The following is a 24,411-nucleotide window of genomic DNA, read 5'->3' as shown; positions in this document are numbered from 1 at the left end:
GCATCCCAGTGAGAGTTGTCTTGATGCCAGGGAAGTCTATGAAAAAAACATGAGTATTCCCCTCATCATAATATAAGCACCTGCTCCTGTTGCATTACCAAGGATTATTAAACTAAATGGTTTCTAAATTCATTACATACATTCATCATAGAAAATGAAGTAGAGATGGTGATAGCAACAGAAACCACTGAATCGCTACCTTCTCATACATGTTCATTTCCGTACAGGAACAGGTGGTAGACAAAAGCATTTTACTTTTTGGATGAATTTCACAAGTGATGTAATTATTGGTATTCATGCTTTGGATTTCAATTTTCCTTGCAAAGCGTTAAATTGATTATTCATCACAACATAAAGCATCACTCTCTTAACAGCTAAAGTGCTTTTAATAATAGGAAAGTGCTCCTCCTTTCCATCAAAGGACAAAGAGAACTTGCTGGGTTTTGTCTAACTTCAATTTGCATTTATGCACAGTCTGCTTCTCAGAGCAATTAAGGATTAGTCAGTACTGCACCTGTGCAAATGAGCCCATCATGTTTGTCGCAGTCTCTGTCATCACATTCACAAAATTCCCCTGAAATGTACCATTCCTGGGGGGAACAGATGCACTTTCCACAGTGACAGGAACCTGAAATCATAAAGATGATTACTTGCAATCACAGGGCACCCGCACTTTTCAGTCTGGCCTATAACATCTCAGACTCATGCACAATTGCCATCTAACAAGCCACTGTCTAAAAGAAGATCATCAAGCTAAAAGCTTATTGAATAGAATGATCCTTTAAAGGTCAGCCTGAGTATGAAGGGGTGTTCTATGTAATGCCTTGATTTTGCTTCTTTTATTTATTCAGGACTCAAATTTAGAGGTTTCGCTATTGTCCCAGAGCACCACAATCAAGGCTACTCTTCCCAGGAGTTGTTCTGCTTTGTGGCTAGATGAGCCAAAATCATGCCTGGTCCAACCTTATTGAAGTCAATAAAATTGCATCGGGATGAAAAATGGCTCTAGTGTTTAAGGCACACACACATAGCAACTTTCTGCTCACTGGCCTTTTCTTTCCATTTGTTTTGGATCACTACGGGTTGGATTTTCAAAAAGCCTAAGTGCCTTAGGAGTACAGGGTACATTAACTTTCAATAGGATATGCTCCTAAGTCATTCGGACACTTGTAAAATCCCACTCTATCCCACTTTTCAAGAGGCTTTCCTTTATTACAGTAGGGAGCCATCAATGTGTTCAGTGCTCTACAAACTAGAGAAACACTTGATGATCCAGCCCCAGAGAATGTACAATATAACTTAGACAAAGATATTTAATTCAGAGAAATCTATGCTGGGCCTGATCTAAAGCTCACAACATTTTGCATCTTTCCATAAAGTTCAAAGGGCTTTTGCTTAGGCCCACAGTCAAAACTCAAAGTGAAAACTTTCCTTTAATTTTTGAGCTGTGTCAATCAATTGAACATTCCCCAGAAAAATCTCCACAACAAACCCTATACTATTTATCAATTGAATCCATTTCTATTCATTAAAAACATCAAAGTAGCACAAGTACTGACCTTCTTTAAAAATGTAACATTCATTTATTTACAGTAGGTTGAGCAGAGTTAATTTACTGCATTATTGTAGGGATAAGTTGTCTTAAACTATAACATATTGTAATATACAAATAAAGGACTTATACTTGGGAACAGAGACTTTAGCACAGAGGTGGGCAAACTATGGCCAGCAGGCCACATCCAGCCTGCGGGACCCTCCTGGGGCAGGGCAGTGCAGCTGTAGGGCCACCAGCCACCGGTGCTCCAAGCAGCGCAGTAAGGGGGCAGGGAGCAGCGGGGGTGGATAGAGAGCAGGGGAGTTCAGGGGGTGGTCGGCGGCGGGGGTGTGGATAGAGGTCAGGACGGTCAGAGGGCGGGGAACAGAGGGGGTTGAATGGGGGCAGGGGTCCTGGGGAGGCAGTCAGGAAGGAGAGAGGGGGTTGTATGGAGTGGTGAGGAGTAGTCAGGGGGAGGGGTAATGGGGGCTGTCAGGAGACAGGGAACAGGGGCAGGGCTGGATGGGGCAGGAGTTCCGGGGGCGCATCAGGGGGCAAGAAGCAAGGGGGGGGGTCAGATGGGGGCAGGGGCCGGGCCACGCCTGGCTGTTTGGGGAGGCACAGCCTCCCCTAACCGGCCCTCCATACAATTTTGGAAACCGCATGCAGCCCTGCGGCCAAAAAGTTTGCCTGCCCCTGCTTTAGCATGCATTTCTCTGTTGTTTATTAACATGCTGCCCATTAAGCTATGCAAATAGGGAAATATTAACTTTCCTTTCAAGGGGAAAATATTCAGTGCATGAAGAGGCAATGGAGGAAAGCACATACAGTAAGAGAATTTCAAGATCACTGTTCTGGCCAATCTTATATTTCATTATATATTTGAGATTGATTTAAGCCAGGTGTTTCTATTTCCAAATCAGCTACAAAGCACCAACAGCTACACATGCTGATACCAAGAAGAGCCAAATAGGATGTGAATTTTAGCAAGAAACATTAAGATGAAATCAGAGTATTGTAATGCACAGCTACCCAAGGCTTATTAAAGGTATTTTGTAGATGATTCAATAAATGTAACGTAAAAGGAACTTAAAAAAAATCATGTTCCATAATGTATCAGTATGTTACAAAATCTCTTTCCTGCCTTGGGAGCCTCCTCACTTTAATTAAAAATAGTCTAATTAGTTAGGGAAGTTTTCTTGTAATTCTAGCCAGATCCTTTTTGTCTCACTGACTAACCTGAGTCCAGCATAGTCACAGCAACCATCTGCTGCCCTCCGGCTATTTCTGAAGAAGCAGCAGCATGGTGGGTGTTTCTGTTTTCACTGGTGAGAATATTTACTACAAGCAGTACGCCAAGATTTAGAAAAGTGACTAGTAACGCTCGGTGTCTATCATACACTTGATTTATGTTAAAGGGGGCCTCATTTTCAAAAAGTACTGAGCAGTTACTCTATGAAAACTAGAATCGCAAGTTGACATCCAAACATTGAGGCACCCGCAAATCAGTTGTCACTTTTGAAAAATCTTGGCCATAATTCCTGCAAAGATGTAATAGCCGTGGAGCTAGGTACTCACTGGTGCACGGACTAGTGACAAGCCAGTTATTTCACAAACAGCAGCACTGGGGTATGTAGGGAACTGGCTTAAGGTTTGGCCTTACGTTAGGCCTTCTGAATCCTGCCATTCACTCTAGCTACAGACAGTTTTTACAAGCCTGTGTGCCTAAGGTTAAGGTCTCAAATCCATGTTTAGGCATCCAGGGGGAGATTTTCAGAAGTGCCTATGCCCTGTTCTATACTCAAAAGCTTTACCTACTAGTAGAATTATTTCCATTGGGGGTGGTGGGTGACTTTATCTTGATTGTATTTCTACTGATATAGTTATACCACCAGACGCCCTAATGTGGACACAGTTTTACTGGCAATACCAGTTTAGTTATTCCCCATCCCGTAAAGGAATAAACTACACCAGTATAAGCACCCTTATAAAGATATGACTACATCCACACTAGCAGGATTGTCCTGTTTTAACTAGACTAGTATAGCTAAAGTGGTATAAATTTTATGTGTAGACATAGTTCAATCTAACTGTCAATGGGAGTTGTACTCTTAAATCAAAACTGCTTTTGAAAAAAAATTTCACCCGTGTTGCCTAAATAGCAATTCAAAAGCCCTAGTTTAGGCAATCAGATTTGAACATTTTGGCCATAGCCAGTTGGGTATAACTTACCTTCAGGCTGCTCCAACTTACGTGGGAGACCAGACAGATACCTGGCCAGCCCCAGCATCAGAGTGGTCAAAGGTGGCTTTACACCATCTGGTCTTGCCATCCCCTGGTTCTGTGCCAAATGCAGCTTGGCAAGATGTGAAGATGTGGCCCCAAACTAACAAGTTCAAGCTGCAAGGTCAGACTGTGTGGTCTGGCTAAAGTGTTCCCAGAGCAGGAGATGGGGCTTGGGAATCACAGCTTTACAATGAGGAATAGCTGTTCAACTATTTTGCATCCGACAAAGTGGGTATTCACCCACGAAAGCTCATGCTCTAAAACGTCTGTTAGTCTATAAGGTGCCACAGGACTCTTTGCTGCTTTTACAGATCCAGACTAACACGGCTACCCCTCTGATATTTTGCCTTTAAAATTACAAAAATATTTTTGTTTACGCTTATTTAGGATTGTAAATCACTTGCTGGCTTGATTTAATCAGTTCAGTTCACCTCTAACTATTTACAATAACAATCACCCTGAGATCACATCTGTGTGGAGAAGAATTTTAGTCTTTGGTTAAAATGGAGTAAATCCCAAAGATCATTGCTCTCCTGTACACGTTTCAAGGTAAAGACAGCTATGTTTGATCAAAACAATGGTGAAATTGTGCCATTTCCTCCTTCAGAATTTTGCCTATGGGTGGCATTTCCTCGTTTTCTGCAGTACTGGGCCTGTTGAGGGGGAAATAAACAGTATAACTATGATGGGGTGTTTATCCCACACTAGCTTAGGAATGGGCCAATTACATGAATAGGCCGCAACTGAGGGGAATTAGGTGGCCTAAGTAACCCCAGAGTGATGATGGAGCCCCGCTGAGAAGGAACAGGCACAGCTAGTATAAAGCCGAGAAGTTGGCAGCAGAGCAGGACTGCAGTGAGGGAGTCTGCAGCCACGCTCTGGGTGCTACAGTGGAAAGGAAGGAAACCCAGGGGAGAGTAGATACCTCCATGGATCCAGCCCTGAAGACAGGGTTTACCCAGAAGGTGATGGAGCGAAAGCCTGAGAGAAGTGGAGTAGGAAATGGCTGTGAGAAACAGCAGCAAATTGGGATGTTGCAGACATTGGCTGCTAATTGGACAGTTCCTGAGCTAAAACCCAGAGTAGAAGATGGGGCCAGGTTCCCCTACCAGCCACTGGGGAAGTGGCACCATAAGGGCGGGTGCAAGGATGTTTCGCGCCCTAGGCGAAACTTCCACCTTGCACCACACACACACACACACACACACACACACACCCCCCAAGCCCTGTGGCAGCTCTCCATACTAAGGTGCCCCCCCCATGGCAGCTCCCAACCCCCCCTTCACCCTGAGTTCCCCACTCCCCCCCGCGGCAGCTCCCCGCCCCAGCTCACCTCTGCTCCGCCTCCTCCCCGAGCATGCCATCACCGCTCTACTTCGCCTGCCTCCCAGGCTTGCAGAGCCAATCAGGTGTTTGGCGCCACAAGCCTGAGAGGGAGAGAAGCAGAGCAGAGTGGTGTGCTCAGGGGAGGAGGCGGAGCAGAGGTGAGCTGGGGCGGGGAGTTCCCCTGCGTGCTGCGCCCCGCCCTTACTTGCTGCAGGCGGCCCTCCCCGCGCCCCCCTGCCCCAGGTCCCTCCACCTAAATGCCAACAACGACTGGGGCAGCAGAAGGTCCGGGCACCGCAGTCGCCGTCGAAGGACCTGAAATGCCGCCCCCAAAATACAGGTGCCCTAGGCGACCGCCTAGGTCGCCTAATGGGTTGCACCGGCCCTGGGCACCATTAGGACAGTAGGGGAGAAGACTGCCATTTTGGACGGAGAGATTTTGATAACCCATGGAAGGGGAAAAATGCACAGCGAGCTGGCCAGAGGACCAAGCTACAAAGAGAGAGCTCCCTGAGTCATAGAGAGAGAGGGGGCAGCAGGGTGCATGAACACGCAACAGAAAGGGGAGGAGCTAGTCCTCAGAGCAGCCAGGAGGAGGCACCCTAGCAGTGAGGGGCGCCCGGTACAATAACCAAGAACAGAATTCTGACCCGTTGTTACATAAAAAGAGAGGGCCAGCTCTTTAGCTCTGGTTACATTCCTTTTGCACTAACTAAAAATTCCCAAGAAGAGGCAACTAGAGAGTTGCCTGATGCAAAGGAACCCTGCAGCCAGCTTTACACCAGCTGCTCCTGCTCCCTGTCCACACTGGGGAGGCTACAGGAGAAGTAGGTGTGACAGGAGCAGGTGAGGTCAGAAAGTACTGCACTCCAGCAATCCGGGGCCAGCAGCATTGTCCCCAGGAGCCCATTCCAGCTGGCATAAATTGGTGGTGGCTGCTGTAGCTTGTGCCAGAGGTTGGTTCAGCCCCCTACCTCCGCCCCCCCCCTTGCTACCCCAGCATCAAAGAAGATAGGATGTAGGCTTGGAACCATGTTTTGTCTCCCCCATTGGTCTGCTGGGGGTGTGTGTGGGTGTGGGTGTGGGTGATATTTTTAAGTAGAAGGTTTACACCGTGGCAAGCCAGGAATCCTCTTTCCAGTTAAATTAATTGTTTGTTTCTAGCCTGAAAATACCCTGAAAGAGCTTAGTTTAGTTATATTTCAGAAGCATCTAATGATTATTTCTCTATGCCAAACCTGTACAGCTGGAGTCATATGAAGGCAGCCAGGACTTCCAGCTGGAGACATAAAAAAAACACAACTGAGCAGATAATATGTTTAAAAAAGTTTTTAAAGAGGGGAATGTCTTAGGGATATTGTGGGTATTGCTGAGGCCTTGCTTCCCCCTTGCATGGGCTGGGGAGACAGCCCTGGGGGCGGCTTTTGGACAGGAATAGCAAGTGCTGCTGCTCAACATGAACCCCAAGTGCTACCTGAGGGGCTCTGCTTTCCTTTATCATCACCGCAGTGCTACAGGCAGCCCCTGTCACTCAGCAGTACTCAATAAAATAGCATAATTGAGTTCATAGAATACAACTACCGAAGACAGACAAATAAACAGCCCTGTGAAATCCCATGCTGTTAGCAAATGGCACTGGAGATCAAAGCAGCTAAATGCATGTACATGTAGTGGGTGTTTGACACAGTGGGTGTGATAACAAGGTTAGATGCATTATGAAGCCACTTATAACAGCCCTCTAACAATGGGTGACTTTGGAAGAAAGTGTTACTAAACAACAACCCACGTCCATACATTTTAATCTTCCAGAACAGTGATGTAGGGTAGCTCAGCTACCCGTGTATTGCTTACCCTTTCCCGAGCACAATACACCATTGGCTGATTCACAAAAGCTTTTGCTCTCATCTTCTGTCATGTTGCACTTTCTTGGATGTTGACACAACTGTCCAAACCATCCATCCTCGCAAACACATCGACCGCAAGAACAGAGGCCGTGGCCTGTAATAACAGCAGGGGAGCAACATGTTACATAGACAGGAGAAATTACATTTCTACATTTCTAGCTGAGGAAAACACTGATCCTTTCAGGCAGCTCAGCATGGAATTGCCTAATTGAAACCCCAGGCAGGGCTCATTCTGGGTCAGAATGTACTGGTACAGCATGCCTACGAGACAGGAAGTACTATCGTTTTCGGCTATCCTGGCCTGGTGCTAAGCAAGTTGGGCCGGTAATGTAAAGAATGGCTGGGCTCTGGCTGCTCAACACCCCATCCCCATCTCTTCTTCCTTGCAAGGGCCCTTGCCCTCCTCCGCTTCCTGTGGCTCCCTTCCCATCACACCAGCTAGCACATTGGACATACCACAAAGCTCTCTCCCTCTCTGTGGGCTAGGAAGATCCATATGCCACAGCACAGTACAGCATCAACAAAAAAAGGGGTGGACATTTGGCAAAATCATCTGGATTGACTGGTAAGGCCAGCAGGGAGCCATCACAGGGGGAAAGGTGAGAACCGAGAAGGTGGTGAGGCAGATAACTATGTGATTGCCTGCTTAGGAGAGAGTGAGTAGGATGGTAGCTGGCCAGGAAGAGGAGGTAGGTGGGGGAGGCTAGAAATCTTCAGTTTGGGGACAGACCTTGGGAATATTTTTTGTCTCTTCCCAAACTTTTGAAAAACAATGGGCGCAGTCTTGTCCTCAGTCCTATCCCCAGCTGTTAACTCACACTAGCCCCATCACTACCACCACTACCAGTGACAGGCATCCCAGTGCAAAGTCTGACAGCTGCTACTTGTGCTATTGCAAGACACCTCATGCTGTCTTGTTATAGCAAAGCTGAGGAGCAAATGGCAAGAGATCACCAGGGCTTCCTTTCACAGGCTTGGCTGGGGCCTGAATGCGGGAGTTAAGGCAAGGCATCCTAAGGGCAGATGGCATGCAGAAGAGGGTGCAAGGGAGAACAAGAATCCACTAGCGATCCCTCAGGATATGTATCTCGGAGGTGGCTGATTAAATGGCAGTACAAAGGATACAGGGGAAAAGAAGGAGAGGGACAGAAGAAAGGATTAGGGTAGGAATTAACGGTAAATTCTCAGAATGGAGAGGGGTAACTAGTGGTGTTCCCCAAGGGTCAGTCTTTGGACCAATCCTATTCAACTCATTCATAAATGATCTGGAGAAAGGGGTAAACAGTGAGGTGGCAAAGTTTGCAGACGATACTAAAGTGCTCAAGATAGTTAAGACCAAAGCAGACTGTGAAGAACTTCAAAAAGATATCACAAAACTAAGTGATTGGGCAACAAAATGGCAAATGAAATTTAATGTAGATAAATGTAAAGTAATGCACATTGGAAAAAATAACCCCAACTACACATACAATATGATGGGGGCTAATTTAGCTACAACGAGTCAGGAAAAAGATCTTGGAGTCATCGTGGATAGTTCTTTGAAGATGTCCACGCAGTGTGCAGAGGCAGTCAAAAAAGCAAACAGTATGTTAGGAATCATTAAAAATGGGATAGAGAATAAGACTGAGAATATATTATTGCCCTTATATAAATCCATGGTACGCCCACATCTCGAATATGGCGTACAGATGTGGTCTCCTCATCTCAAAAAAGATATACTGGCACTAGAAAAGGTTCAGAAAAGGGCAACTAAAATGATTAGGGGTTTGGAGAGGGTCCCATATGAGGAAAGATTAAAGAGGCTAGGACTCTTCAGCTTGGAAAAGAGGAGACTAAGGGGGGATATGATAGAGGTATATAAAATCATGAGTGATGTGGAAAAAGTGGATAAGGAAAAGTTATTTGCTTATTCTCATAATACAAGAACTAGGGGTCATCAAATGAAATTAATAGGCAGCAGGTTTAAAACAAATAAAAGGAAGTTCTTCATGCAGCGCACAGTCAACTTGTGGAACTCCTTACCTGAGGAGGTTGTGAAGGCTAGGACTATAACAGCGTTTAAAAGGCAACTGGATAAATTCATAGTGGTTAAGTCCATAAATGGCTATTAGCCAGGATGAGTAAGGAACGGTGTCCCTAGCCTCTGTTTGTCAGAGGATGGAGATGGATGGCAGGAGAGAGATCACTTGATCATTGCCTGTTAGGTTCATTCCCTCTGGGGCACCTGGCATTGGCCACTGTCGGTAGACAGATACTGGGCTAGATGGACCTTTGGTCTGACCCGGTACAGCCGTTCTTATGTTCTTATGTTCTGAGGATAAAAGGCAGGAGAAGAGGGACCAGGGAAACAAAATAGGGAGAAAACGGGGACAGACAATGAACAGATGGAAAATGAGGGCTGGTCAATAAAAGGAGGACAAGTGAGTGCGGGAAATACACTGGAACATGTGTGAAAGCAAGAGCCTAGATTGCAAGAAGAGTGAAAGAACGGGAGAAGCAAAACTGGGAAGCGTGATTTGTTCAGGGCGGAGGAGGAACAGAGAGAGACAGACAGTTGAATAGAAAACTGAGAGCACACGGCAGAAAGGGAAAGAGCAACAAATGGGAAAACTTGAAAGCAAATAGATGATGACAAAGGACAAAAGAAATGGAAAATATGTAAAGAAGCAAGAAATGCCACAAAGTTGAACGTTTAGTACATTATACTGAATTTATTCACATTTCTAGCCTTCACTGCCTTGCTATAGTAGAAAAGGGAATTCCTTAGCTTATACATTTGCAGTTCTTTGAAGATGGACGCTGTACATTATAAGCAATTATTATAACAACTATTATAAGGGCAGAGGTGATGAAAAGGAAGGGGTTAGGGCTGATGGCGTTGGTGGGCCTGGCAGAGGGCAACTAGCTTGAGGACCATTCTGGCACAATGTGAGTCTGTGGGAAAAGGAGGAACATACCAATACATTTATCCTGCTAATTTGGGCACAGCTCCCAAGGCAAACAATACAGCTTAACATAATAAATCTTGAAGAAGCATGGGAGGCAGACCCAAAGGAGATACAAACCTGGTAAAATGGAATTCCTCAGCACTTTAGTGATAACCAGCTACTTTATTAATTGATGTTTTTGAGCTGTTCTTATTCACAGACATGAAGAGACTCAGATCTATTTTTGAAGTCTAGTGATGTAACAACTGCCAGACCATTCATTGATTATTTCTTCATTTTGGATCCTAATAAGTGTTCAACATTAAATGGTCAATACCTACATGCTTCATGGGATGGTGGGTACGCATGTCTGTCTCTGCACACGCCTTCACAAATATCAATTTGTCTATATACATTTAACGTGTACATAAAGCATTACATATTGGTAAACCATACATAATAAAATGGAAGCTAAAATGTCACAGGACTGTTTAAGTTGAGTAACAATGAGATGTGTTACATACCATAGAAGGATAAGAGTGGCAGCCAGCTGTACTTTCCCATATACGGCTAGGGTTTAGATTGCATAAGGATATGGGTATAAACATATGATTTTCTCCATTTTCTCATCATGGCCAAGTGTCTCCAAGGGTATTTGGCCTCTTTTACTTTGGTTTTCCTTAGCAAGACATGGATTAAATTTTTAAAATATTTCAAATATTGAAGAACTAACTATTCAATACATTGAATAGGACTCGCATACTGGAAAATTATTTTTGGAGGTGCAAATACTTGTACTCCTGCAAGCACAAGTGGGCGAATGTGTAATTCACACTGAGCCCCATGCCCTCTCTGTGATTTAAAGAAGGCAGAGAATGACCACATCTGCAAAATTACTGCACAAATCCAATTAAAATTATTCTAACTTTTGGTTTAGTTAGAAATATATATTTTTTTTAATAGGACTTGTGCAATAATTTTGCTGCTGTGACCATTCTCTGCCTTCTACATACTGGACAGGATCCTGAAGTGGAAAGGTCTCTTTAAGAAGTTTACTTCACCATTTATAGCTGCTTCCAGATTGCCACATGCTAATCATTAGAGGTGGAGAAAGCACAATGCTATCTTGGTGCAGCAGTGAGAACACGGGGGGTGCTACTCATCACATTGGCTTTCATGACACTAGCCTCTGTCTTTTTCCCCAAAAAGGTATCCTTTGGCATACAGCAGCTCCTTAAACTTCTACATTAACTCGATTCATGCAGCCACACAAGCCTTCAAATATCAGTGAAGGAGACAGCTGTCTTCACTGCTGCAGTTCTGACATCACAGGATAGTTACACGAGTTCTGGAGGTCTCCATACACCTACTGTTAAGTTGTTGGGGTTTTTTTAAATCTCTTGTTACTATGTGGGGAGAGGATCCACAGTTTAAACTCATATTTATTCATGAAATACAAGAAGTTCCCAATGGGATTTATTAGCACTGCGGAGTGGTAAACCCTTGTGCCCAAGAGCCTCCTAGACTTTCAAAGGACAGTCTGCATTGCTGGACCACATTTTGACACTGGCTGCATTGCCTCCTCCAGTGCAGGCTACACCAAAAGCATAAGTGCTGAGACCAGTTCTAGCTGCATCAGAGAAACCAACTGGCGTATGAGATAAGGATAAAGGATATGACATGCTGGAACATCCGTTTCACTACTGGTGCTTACCACCTTCCATGTCAAAACACTACTTTGATGTCCCATGATCACTGCAAACAACTGAGACTCCATCAAAGGAATTTGGCTGGTTGAAAAGACCAGGCCTATCAATGTATTCTGCTGTTTTAGATAGTCCAAGAGTTGGTCCATTGTTGTTAATGCTCCCAGTGTTGGGGTAACCAGAGAACTACGTTGCTCCTAGGAGTTAAGGGCAAGGGCAGCTCCAAAATGGGAGGCCAATGGTCCCTCTTGACTCAAAACTAAATACGATATTACCATAGGCAATGCCCTATTTGAAGTACAGACCGCTGAGCATCACTCAAATAGCTTTATGGGGGTACATAGCCTTGGTGAGGGCTGGCGATACAGTGCCGATATATTGCATCCAGCTCGATTCTCAGGTGTAGAGGCACTGCTTTGAGTTGTCTATTCCATCTGACCCATGCCATCACCAATGGCACAGATGAAGTGGGAGCTCAACCATGTTTTTCACCAGGTTGTGAGGATGTCCAAGACAGCTCATGTTGTACCAGTTGGCAGTATAAAGAGAATCCAGGAGGGCTTTTAGATGCTTCCTCCAGAAGCTGATTTGCTGAGAGATCTGTAAGAAAAGCTCAGAGTGGAGCCAGTCATGGTCCCTTATGAAGACCAATGAGGCAATGACTGGAGTTAGGAATACTGTTTCATCATATACTGCCTTATTGTTGTTGTTATTAATAAACACTGCGTGCCCCCAACCCTAAAGACAACATAAAGTACAGGATAATAATCAAGCTACCCATGTGGGCCAGCCAATGCTGATCATGCTGCAGCTGCGAGCGGAAAAAAATATCATAAGTAATAGGGGCAGAAGAGCACCAGAGTTCTGCTGCAACTGGCGAGCCAGTCATGATCCAGGATACCTCCATCCTCAGACAGGACCCGAACATTAGCGAACTGGTCCTAGAATGCAGCTTACATATCTCAGGGAAGTTGTCATTAGTCATCCTCTTCTGGGACCAGCATGCTGCACCTTTGTGCAGGGCATAGACCCTAGAATGAGAGTCTGTATCTAATAAAAGAGCACTGGGGAATTCATGACAGGTCCTATTACAACTTCTGTCTGAATGAAGGCATCATGGCTCTATTCCTGGTACTGTGATGGACAGCTGAATTTTAAGTGAGTGTCTCATTTTAATCATGCAGAAACATAGTAATAGGGTCTCAATCACTTATACCCTCATTTATCACATCCTTCTCCTTATGTCTACCTACCGGCACATGGGCAGCTGGTCTGGAAAGCAAGCTATTAATCAATCTCTGCTGGTCAGAGAACACTAGTGACAATTTTTATTCAAATCACTTAGATTGTCATTCACATTGCTCATTTCAGCAAGTATCTAATCTTGAAATACCAGAGTCTCCCTTCCTCATGCTCAGAAGCACTCAGCTCTCACTTTAACAGATTCTGTTCAGTCACAGGGTCTAGCTTTTCATTCTCTGAAGCTGGAGCTCTATGATTATTCTTTCCACAATATCACATGTCTCCTGACAGTGATTGCCAAGCTTATGGTATTGCCTAGGTCAACAGAGCAATGGAGAGAAGAGGAAGAGGAAGGGGCTAAGGAGCTCAGCAAGACATCCCAACAACAACTGTCTGTGAAACTGATGGAGATGCAAGATTAGACAGAGGAGGAACAAGCCAAGAGAGAAGAGAACAGTTTGTGAGTTGTCAACAGAAAGATGATGGCTGACATTTTGTGAGTGCATAAGGTTACTTAGGGACATAGTGCAGAGGGTGAAGGGTACAGCCCTAAATGAGCCTCCAGAGTGGGACTGTTGGGGACTAGAATTCATCAAAAGAGATCAGTGAAATAGTAAAAGAACCAAGGGAAAAAAACAGTCCAACAAAGTGTCAATGGAGGATATGATGTCAAGGAGGGTGAAGTGATAAGTGGCAGTGGAGAGGGCAAGATGGATGCAAATGGAGTAAGTTCTCTGAGATATAGCCTAGAAGAAGTTACTTGAATCTTTGGGGGGAAGCAGTTTCAGTGGAGTGGAGGAGGTGGAAGCCAGTCTGGAGGATGAATGAGGAGGAGGGGCATCCGTTGTAAATGGTTCATTACATGAGTTTAAAGGGGGGAGGAAGAAGCTGGTGGAGAGACAGCTGGGGTCAAGAGTTGGCTTTTTTGAGGATGAGGAAAACAAAGGAATTCTTGTACTTAGAGTAGGGGAGGTTAAAAAGGAGGGGGAGTGAGAGACGAAGGGACCAGAAAGGTTGGCAGCTTGGAGGAGATGGGGACAAGGGCACAGGTAGGGAGATTAGACAGAGAGAAAATGAAATCTCAGAGTAAGAGACAGCTGAATAAATAAAAAGGTGCTGAGAATGGAGAGGAGGGAGGCCACAGTGGCCTGGGATGATCTTGAAGAATTTGGAAAGATCCTGGAAAGTGAGGGAGGAGGCCACAGGAAGGGGAAAGCCTTGAAGAAAGGAATTAAAAGTGACAAATAAGCAATTTTCTTTTCCTGGTCTCAATATACTTCATATAGGAGACAGTGGAGCTGTGAATGTAAAGAAACATTTGTAGTGAACAAAATCTGTTGAGTCCACAGAGGCGATCAGTGGGATGGGAACAGAATGGAGGAAGTCAATGTTGGGATTTTATGGAGAGGAGGGAGTGGGAGTGAATCCATGGCTTTAAATGAAGACAAACATCTGCAACATGTATTGCCTAATGAACAAATATAGCATAATATGACAATATTAACATATGCCTGCAGCTGATAAATTACGGTATTAAGTTGAGTTTGTTCTGTCCAGCAACACCTTTGGGATTCAGGGTGTCAGCACCCTATCACTCCTAATGGTATAAATTATGTTTGGGAGTTGGTGTGAGACTTCCAAGTATTTTCCTCAGAGAGCTCTGTAGTCTTCTCCATAGATTGGCTACACAAATCTAAACACCTCCTTCAGAATGCACCAATATTGCCATGACTGATGGTCGGGACAGGTGATATTGTGACTGGCAGAGATATGGGTTGGCACAGACACAAGATGACTAAGTTCCACTATTTTATTTACAAGGATGTAAATTACAGAACAGTGATATTAGAGGTCAAGAGCAGAACAACTGCAGTACAGAACTCCAGCAGAACAGCCAGATCCAAATTCTTAGCCAAATGCTCTGTTTCAAAACTGTCCCAACTGATCTGTAACTCCTCTGCAAACATACTGCATTCTTTACCATGACTATGGGCTTGTCTTCACTGCAAAGTTAACTTGAGTCATAATTTAAGTGTTGCCCCTAACTCGAGTCCAGTTCATACACAAAACCCCTCAACTAGAGCATTATGGTGCTTTAAAATCGAGTTGGCTAAAATGTGTTTGCTGATAACATGCTGCTGCCAGAGTGTTGCCACAATACTGCTAGTCCTCCAATCCTGTACCACAGTTCCCCTACGTGCCCAGAAAAGACAGACAAGTTCTCCCATAATTCATAGAGCAGCTTGGTTTACTGCAGCACAAGGAACCATGGGATGTGCCCCGCCCCCAAAATCTTAGCACAATGTCTTCACTGCAAAGATAGTATAGGTTCTTCGTAGGGTGTTGCCCCTAATGCCCATCCCATCCTCACACAAAACCCTCTCCCCTGAGTTTAGTGGTACTTTCAGCTAAAGCTATCTGGCCCAGCTGGGAGCCTGGTTTCTATTTTCACTCAAGCTGGCAACCTGAACACACTGCAATGAGAATTACTCCTCCTGGAATTCTGTGTCATTGCACAATGCTGAATTTGCACAGAATTCATGTTTCCCACCGAATTTTATTTTTCCCCTACAGAATTCCTGATTTGCCCCCAGTACTCCCGTCCACTGTCAGCCCTGGGTAGCCGGAGCTCCCGCTGTCAGTGGGAGCTCCAGCCACCTGGGGCTGTCAGTGGGAACATGATTATATTGTGTTATTTTGACAAGTAAAATATGCAGAATTTTAAAATATTATGCACAGAATTTTCAATTTTTTGGTGCAGAATTCTCCCAGGAATAGAGAATTCTGCTAGTCCTCCAGTGCCTTCCCACAATTCCTCCCATATGCCAAGAAGGACTGACAAGTTTTCCCACAATTCACTGGAAAGGAATCAGAGTGTCTCTGCTTACTGCAGCACAGAAATCCCTGGGATATTCCCCCAGAAGCCATAGTGACCCCAATGACAGAGTGCAGCAGCAGTGAGGATGCAGTAATTTGGATAGTGAATTTCAGTGTGGCTGTTCTCATCCAGCTTAGGCTCACTGGGTATTTAGACCAGGCTACCAATCATCCAGGTTAACTTTGCAGGGAAGACATACCCATACACAAGTGAGTACAGTGCCAGTGTGGACACAGCAGCTTGAATAGTATTTCACCGTGTGGTTGAGATGTAACTCAAGTGTAGATAATGCCAGTTAACTCTGCAGTGAAGACATATGGTTGTCACTCAAAATCATCTGCAACACAAGAGAGTTCCTAGTATAAGTTATTGTATTGCTAAAGAATCTCTGCCTTTGAGGCAATGGGTGACTACAGCCAGGGGCGGCTCTAGGAATTGCGCCGCCCCAAGCAGGGCGGCATGCCGCAGTGGGTGCTCTGGTGGTCGCCGGTCCAGCAGCTCCGGTGGACCTCCTGCAGATGTGCCTGCGGAGGGTCCGCTGGTCCTGCGGCCCGGTGGACCTCCCGCAGGCACGCCTGCGGATGCTCCACTGAAGCCGTGGGACCAGCGGACCCTCCGCAGGCATGCCGTCCTCCCGCGGCACGCCGCCCCAAGCACGCGCTTGGCGCTGGGGTCTGGAGCCGGCCCTGACTACAGCCTCTGAGGAGAGAAACAGCATGGTCCTCTAAATTCCCTATTTAAATATTCTATTAACTCAGCTCACAGAGAGATAGGTGGACCTGCAATGGACGCCTCTCTGCCACATCTCATAAAGGAGACAGTAATAAATCAATTAATTTTGTAGTTTTGCAATTCTTATCACAATCATATTTTAGCTGCTGTTTATTTTTTTTGAAACCACACAGCCAGCCTGTCCAAGAGTTCACTTTCATTCACAGTTTTCCAAACAAGTTATCCTATGGCTTCATTAGCACCAGAATCAAAAGAGTTCAAACCTTTTCTAGCACTTTTGAAGGCGGAGGGCAATAATAGAGCTCATCAGCTAATGGGCTGTGGGCTGTGCATAGAGCTTCTGCAGAGAATTTCTTCTATAAAATCAAGCCAGAGTAGGTGAACGCAAACTGTGCCCATTATGGTAAAGACACATTTGTATGTCTTATTAAAATATTCCATGAATATGTATTATTCTAATATTAATATAAATTAACAATACCCAATTAATATAATTTATATTATTTAAAAATTAATATAAATGCTTCAGTCAAAGTTTGACTATAATTAGGATATAAATAATATGGCAATTTTATTGGTTCATTAACACTTCGGCTGAGGGCCTGTAAAGAAAATAAAGGGGAACAAGGAAAAGACTAATGAATCCAAGAATTCAGTTGTTACCATACAAACTTAGGTCTGGTCTACATACAGTTGTTGTGCCAGTATAATTATTTCAGACCAGGGTATTTTGTTTGTTATTTAATCACAACCGGTACAGCTGCACAGCCCTAGTGTGGATGTAGCTATATCAGTATATCGGTACCTTATGCTAGCATAGTTTAGTCCCGTCCCACACAGGACTAAGCTATACTGATATAAACTCATACCAGTATAACTGCATCCTGCCTAGGGGTGTTGCTCTGCTCTAAATGTTCCAGTATAGTTAAAGTGTTTTATGTTTAGACAAGCCCTTAAAGCAGGAAGTAGTGACAGAGCTCTCGTCTGTCTGCTCCAAAAATACAGCCACCGACCATTTGAACTCCTGATAGCAGACACTTGAGCATGTCTGATGATCGATCCAGCAGAAGGAACTGCATGTAAACCATTAGCCAGCGCATTGCAAGATAGAAGGACAAAACAAAGGGAAATGTTGAATTTCAATAGTAACTTCCCACATATCCTCACACACAACTATTTCAAATTTGATGACAATATATATCTCCAGATCAGTGGCACCGCTATGAGCACCCGCATGGCCCCACAATATGCCAACATTTTTATGGCTGACCTGGAACAACGCTTCCTCAGCTCTCATCCACTCACACCCCTTCTCTACCTGCGCTACATTGATGACATCTTCATCATCTGGACCCATGGGAAGGAGACTCTGGAAAAATTCCACCACGATTTCAACAGCTTCCACCCCACCATCAACCTCAGCCTGGACCAATCTACACAGGAGGTCCACTTCCTAGACACCACGGTGCAAATAAGTGATGGTCACATTAACACCACCCTATACCGAAAACCTACCAACCGCTATGCCTACCTTCATGCCTCCAGCTTCCATCCCAGGCACACCACATGATCCATTGTCTACAGCCAAGCACTGAGGTACAACCGTATCTGTTCTAACCCCTCAGACAGAGACCAACACCTACAAAATCTCTATCAAGCATTCTCAAAACTACAATACCCACACAAGGAAATAAGGAAACAGATCAACAGAGCCAGACGTGTACCCAGAAGCCTCCTACTGCAAGACAAACCCAAGAAAGAAACCAACAGGACTCCACTGGCCATCACATACAGTCCCCAGCTAAGCCCCTCCAACGCATCATCAGGGATCATCCTGGACAATGATCCCACACTTTCACAGACCTTGGTTGGCAGGCCAGTCCTCGCCCACAGACAACCTGCCAACCTGAAGCATATTCTCACCAGTAACTGCACACTGCACCATAGTAAGTCTAACTCAGGAACCAATCCGTGCAACAAACCTTGATGCCAACTCTGCCCACATATCTACACCAGTGACACCATCACAGGACATAACCAGATCAGCCACACCATCACCGGTTCATTCACCTGAACGTCCACCAATGTAATATACACCATCATATGCCAGCAATGCCCCTCTGCTATGTACATCGGCCAAACTGGACAGTCTCTAAGGAAAAGGATAAATGGACACAAATCAGATATTAGGACTGGCAATATACAAAAACCTGTAGGAGAACACTTCAACCTCCCTGGCCACACCATAGCAGATCTTAAGGTGGCCATCCTGCAGCAAAAAAACGTCAGGACCAGACTTCAGAGAGAAACTGCTGAGCTTCAGTTCATCTGCAAATTTGACATCATCAGCTCAGGATTAAACAAAGACTGTGAATGACTTGCCAACTACAAAACCAGTTTCTCCTCCCTTGGTTTTCACACCTCAGCTGCTAGAAGAGGGCCTCATCCTCCCTGAGTGAACTAACCTCGTTATCTCTAGCCTGCCTCTTGCTTGTTTATATATACCTGCCCCTGGAGATTTCCACTACATGCATCCGACAAAGTGGATATTCACCCACGAAAGCTCATGCTCCAAAATGTCTGTTAGTCTATAAGGTGCCACAAGACTCTTTGCTGCTTTCCCACATAATGTCAGGATCAGGTGTTTTTTTTTCCCTTCCTTCTTTAAACCTACTCATACTTTTAAAATATTAGAAGTATGGCTATAGGAAACCCCATTGCTGGCTTAAAAATGTTTTAGATAGAATTTGGATAGTCCAAAAAACACCGAATGTAAATATTAACTCAAAATAATAAACTGAATAATTCTCTTTTAGCTCAATCAACTCCTTTCCCCAACATCATACAGTTCAGAAATGATTAGGCTACATCCTCAAAAGAAATTTGCGATGCTCTAACTAACTAGTCAGTACTCTTGGGTTTCAAATCCAGTGAATTGCCGAAAAAATCCTAGGAGTTTGAATAGCCAGAAAAGTCCCATAATTCCTCTGTTAGAAAAGATATACCCTTCATTTATACTTGAGAAAAACCTGTTTGTTTCAAGAGAGTAGAAGAGCTCTGACAGTGCATCCAGCTATGCTTGGCTTGCAATTTCTACTCCTACTACTAAGTCAGGGCCAACAAGACAGCTGTGGCAGATCCCCACTTTGCCATCTCCTTCCAGCCTTTCACTGGTGTATTGCTGGTTCCCAGGACCCTACAGATCCCTCTGCTGAAATTAAGTGCTACGCTGCCCTTTCTAGGACTTGTCAGGTCTCTGATTCCAGAAATGATCAGAAGTGAGCCAGAGACTCTTCATCCTCAGACAAGGAATAAGATCAAAGAAAATTAATAAGTATAAGCAGATTGAGCTAAATGTGGCTGGTGAAGTCTAAAAAAGAAACTTGAAACTCACATAGTGGCTAATGAGGAAAACAGAACAAGTGCAGACTAGGAAACCAGGCTCAAGGAGAGTACAATGCATTACACTTGATTTTGTTGGTAAGGTTCAAACCAAGTACTTTCAGATAAACTTATAGGACAATCCTCTATGCACTGAATGCTGCTAGAGAATCCTAGCTAAGGGCATTCAGAGAAAGATTCAGAGAAGGCTTTTGGCACTTGGATTGTTTCAATGATATAAAAATTATATTAAGAGCAGCAGAAACTAAAAAAAAAAGCGTATTTTAGACAGAAAATAACATTTTCTTATTCTTTAGAGCTTGGTCTGGCCACCCATGTCAGGAGAAGAGAAATGTCTGTAATTACAAAACAATGTATTGGAGGGTGCAAATGTAGTTGTATCATTTCTCAGTATACTCCCAGTGATCCATAACAGTAAATCTTATTCATTTGGGGACAAAACATTAATGATTAAGTTACCAGTTCAAATAAAAACAGAAAAGTTGAGCTAAAGTTTGGATTCAGCTTTACACTGGGTTTGTACTTTTATAAGCTTTTGTATTCTTACCTGTTTTTCTTTAAGTCAAAATAAATCAAAACATAGGTTATTTAATGAATGGATTCATCTCTGGTGCTCCCATTACATAGAACTGTTTAGACCGAAGGGAAAATTAGGATTTGTTCAGATAATAGTACAGATTTAATGTAATCCCTTGCACAACAAGAATGGTCAGGTGACTCTGTCCGATTACTATTCTTCTTTCATCATATGAGTATTCATGAGAGAGATATAACCTCCACCAGTCAAAGATAAAAGTTAATATGGTGGCTGTGTCAGCTCTAAGGAGAGGTATTGATAATGTTTTTCTATGAATTCTGAGGGCATTCAATTTACTTAGTATCATCACCAAGACACTGGCTGATTATGAAGAATAGACTGGGTATTTTAGTCATAAGAAGTTGCTTAGTTTTGTTTTTGATATATGTATTGCATTCAATAAGATTGACCTTTTCCGTTCTCTTAACTTCTGCTTTCTCCCTTCTTTCACAACAGATGACATTCAAATTACTTCTTCTTGATGCATATTTTATTGAGTGGATACTTAATTTAATTAACTCCTGTTTGGGCTATTTTTAACTGATAACCAGATTTTAACTACAATTTTCTCAAATAACTACTTTCTGTAGATCAACACCTTCACGCCAATATTTTCTCTCCCCACCCCCAGTCAAATAGAATAGCAACCTTTAGAGCAACATTATCACAATTGCTTTCAAAATAGTGTCTCTCTATAAAACTAATTTGAAGTACTGCGTAATACTATTCTCCACTACAGAAAAAATCAATCAATGACAGAGTTTCCATATAGCTGACAGAAGAATAAAGAATTTATTTATAGCTGTGATACAGTACAAAATCTGCAGTGTGCTTAGATTCTGTAAGATTTAGGAAATAAATTCCGATTCCTTGCTTTTGCTGATAATTTGAGCCTTCTATATTAATGATAATGATCTATAGTACCTTTCATCCCAAAAAATCCCAAAGTCCTTTCTAATACACCAACGGTCACTTTATACACCACTGAAGGAACTTCAGTGGGCATGTGTGAGAACTGTTAATGATGCACAACAGCACGACACATTACAAAACTATTTAGGGGCACACATGATGAGTTCAGCTTATGCAGGGAAAGTGAAGTAGGCAGGTGGTAGAATGTAGTGGACATCAGCTGTATTTAACACTTCCACTCTTATGAGGAATGCTATTGGATCTTAAATTTATTTATGAAATGATCACAGGTGATCAGTAAAGAGACACTGTTTTTCATGTCTAATTTAAAAGATACCTTCTTCAGCAAAATGGCTCTTAATGCTGTGCTGGACCATTAGGTCAATACTGATTGGGAGAAAAGCACTGCCAAATATCAACTCAATCTAATGATGCTTTGTTTGTGAGCGCTGGTGGGGCCATTGAACACGGTGGGATTGCTGTAGGTGTACCAGATGATACTTTACACAACTGTCACTGAATATCAGCTGCTAAAGCCACTTAATACATTGCTGAACATTGCTAACTTAAAAAAAGAAAAAAGGAAAACGTGATACCATTGGTAAGTCTTCAATCATAAAGTGAAAAAGTGAAAATATGATCATTTGTTCCATATTTTTTCTTTAAATATCTGTACATATTTCTGATACATTTTGATGATATCTATGTAAGAACATCAGCACAGTGTAAAATGTTACTGGGCTTCACTGACAGACATTTTGAATATTAAAATATTCAGTCATGGAATTGTTATTTCTTCTTTTTAAGATATAAATGTACTACAATGTACTGCTGCGGTTAGTTTCCATTAATGCTCTTTTGTAACAAAATCAGGGGAAATAGGAAAAGCCACACATTCATTCCGAATTATTGCTTATTGAAAGGAATACATACCCCCACAGACATTGCCATCCATATCTTCACACTGTCGATCATCACATTCACAGGTTTTACCATGAACTCTGTTATCTCCTGGAGGGAAACAAGTGCACTGGCCACATTCACATTTCCCTGTAAGAAAAAACAATTGTTAGGGTCACAACATCATCAAGATTTAATGAAGAAAAACTGGAGGGGGGAAGAAATGTTCTGCTCCTACAAAGACATAAAGCACAAGTCAGTCGGTGTCAGCTGAAGTGTAAACACTTGTAAGAAAGAAAAACGGTTGAAAACAAAATAATGTCATGTTGCTGGTGGGAATGGCATTAATCTTCTTTACAGTTTTATTCTTGTCAGTATTAATGGGAATTTTATCACATGATAGCCCCTACCTTTGCATAGCTGAACTATGGTATATGTTTCCCTACGTAATTAACTCTCCAAACTAATTCAAACATTTGGTATGTGTGGTATGAACACCACATGTGGATGCAATTAAAATGAAATCATCTAGAAAAGTAATTTACAGAGTGGCCCAGGAAAGCTTTCTAGTATGGGATACTAGTAGCATAACTCGCCTAACACTTTGGTACAAATGCCAAACAGGAAGGTAAAGAATTAATGCTCCTATGACCTGTCCTCTTTCTTAAACAGAGGTGAGAGTGTGCCTGCAGATCTGGGTTTGAAGGACGCAGCAGGTGAAATGCAACCTCTGAAATATTCTTCCAGCCTTACCAGTCCTCTCTATACTGGGACTCCATAAAGTTGGAAGGGATAATGGAGCCAGCCACGCTCCAAGAGATGCTCTTCCCCAATAATCTCATGAACACTGACTGAGGCAGGGGCCGCTGGAAATATAGTATGTGACCATGTAAGAAAAGACTATCATAATGGATGGGATCTCCTAATGGATTTGATTTGGAAATTTCTACTTGACCAGTTTTTTCGCTCTTCAAAAAAACAAACTCATTAAACATATTGCAAGGGCAACCTTAATCCTGGCATTTCCTAATTTTTCAGTACTTGACTTTGCAACCTTAATGTCAGTCTAATGTAGTATTTTGTATGCAACAACACTGTAGGGTGCTACAAATGTATATATCTAGGAATAATGTGATGCAATTGAGAATTTACACTGAATGTCCGGAAAAGTGTGCTAATGGCGAAAATTATTAGGATGTGCAAGACATGTAGAATTCAATCAGAGAAAGCACTAGTCTGAATCAAAGCTAATCCCATTTTCAACAGTGCCTTAGGCACTTAGACTAAGTCTCCTTGAAAAATCATTGTTGAATTTGGGACACAGCCTCCTAAGTCACTTAGGATATGTCTGTATAGCATTATGGAGCCAGGGGGAGTGAGTAACCCAGCTCAAGTCAACAGTCAGCAGGGCTCACACTAGTGCTCTACAAATAGCTGTACAGACAGCACTTTGAAGTTGCAGCTCAAGTTCTGAAGCCCACCCGGACCCCTAGGCTTCAGAGCTCGAGCTCCAGCCCAAGCCACAACTTCCAAGCACTGTCTATAGAGCTGTTTTTAGAGTACTTGCACAAGCCCTGCTAGCCCACATCTCTCGGCCTGGCCTGGGAGGTTCACACCTGCTGGCTCCAAAATGCTGTGTAGACACATTAAAAAGTACCTTAGGGAAATTGTACCAAAAGCTATTTTGAACTCTTAAAGGTTAAGAGTTGTATCAAATATGTATTGCTGTGATTTTGAAATATTTTAAAAGGTACATTTAAAAAATATTTTTATTGTGGTGACAAGAATCTTACACAAATTAACTTATGCATTTTTTCCCCTCTTTTACAAATAGTTCCAGAATCTTGTGTCATATAATGTAACTCCTTTCTATCTTTTTTACTACATTAGTAAAGATGGCGCTGTGTTGCTAGAGCAGTGACTTGATTTTAATTTTTAGTTTACATCTCAAAGAACCAGAATGATCATTGGATCTGAGGTTTTGAATGCTTTCTTCCCCTGCTCAACTGGGGTATACTCAAGTAACCTCAAGCAAATTTCACATTTATAAACAAATAAATAAATAATCTTCAAAACAGCCAATTC

General features: G+C 43.1%; 2 protein-coding genes across 2 annotated transcripts in view; one reads left to right on the top strand and one right to left on the bottom strand.

Annotated features, from left to right (window-relative positions):
• ITGBL1 (integrin subunit beta like 1) overlaps nt 1-24,411 on the bottom strand; it is a 216,250-nt gene that overhangs the window by 1,214 nt on the left and 190,625 nt on the right. The window contains exons 9-11 of the mRNA XM_039528318.1: nt 22,360-22,476; nt 6,998-7,144; nt 515-628 (exon numbers count right to left, since the gene is read on the bottom strand). Coding sequence (XP_039384252.1) covers nt 515-628; nt 6,998-7,144; nt 22,360-22,476 — 378 coding nt within the window. The remainder of the gene's footprint in view (nt 1-514; nt 629-6,997; nt 7,145-22,359; nt 22,477-24,411) is intronic.
• FGF14 (fibroblast growth factor 14) overlaps nt 1-24,411 on the top strand; it is a 684,378-nt gene that overhangs the window by 648,703 nt on the left and 11,264 nt on the right. The window lies entirely within an intron of this gene.

The sequence above is a fragment of the Mauremys reevesii genome, linkage group 1 (assembly GCF_016161935.1).
Source record: "Mauremys reevesii isolate NIE-2019 linkage group 1, ASM1616193v1, whole genome shotgun sequence".
NCBI lineage: Eukaryota > Metazoa > Chordata > Testudines > Geoemydidae > Mauremys > Mauremys reevesii.
Note: the sequence above shows the minus strand (reverse complement) of the source record. Positions and strands in the feature narration are given on the sequence as shown.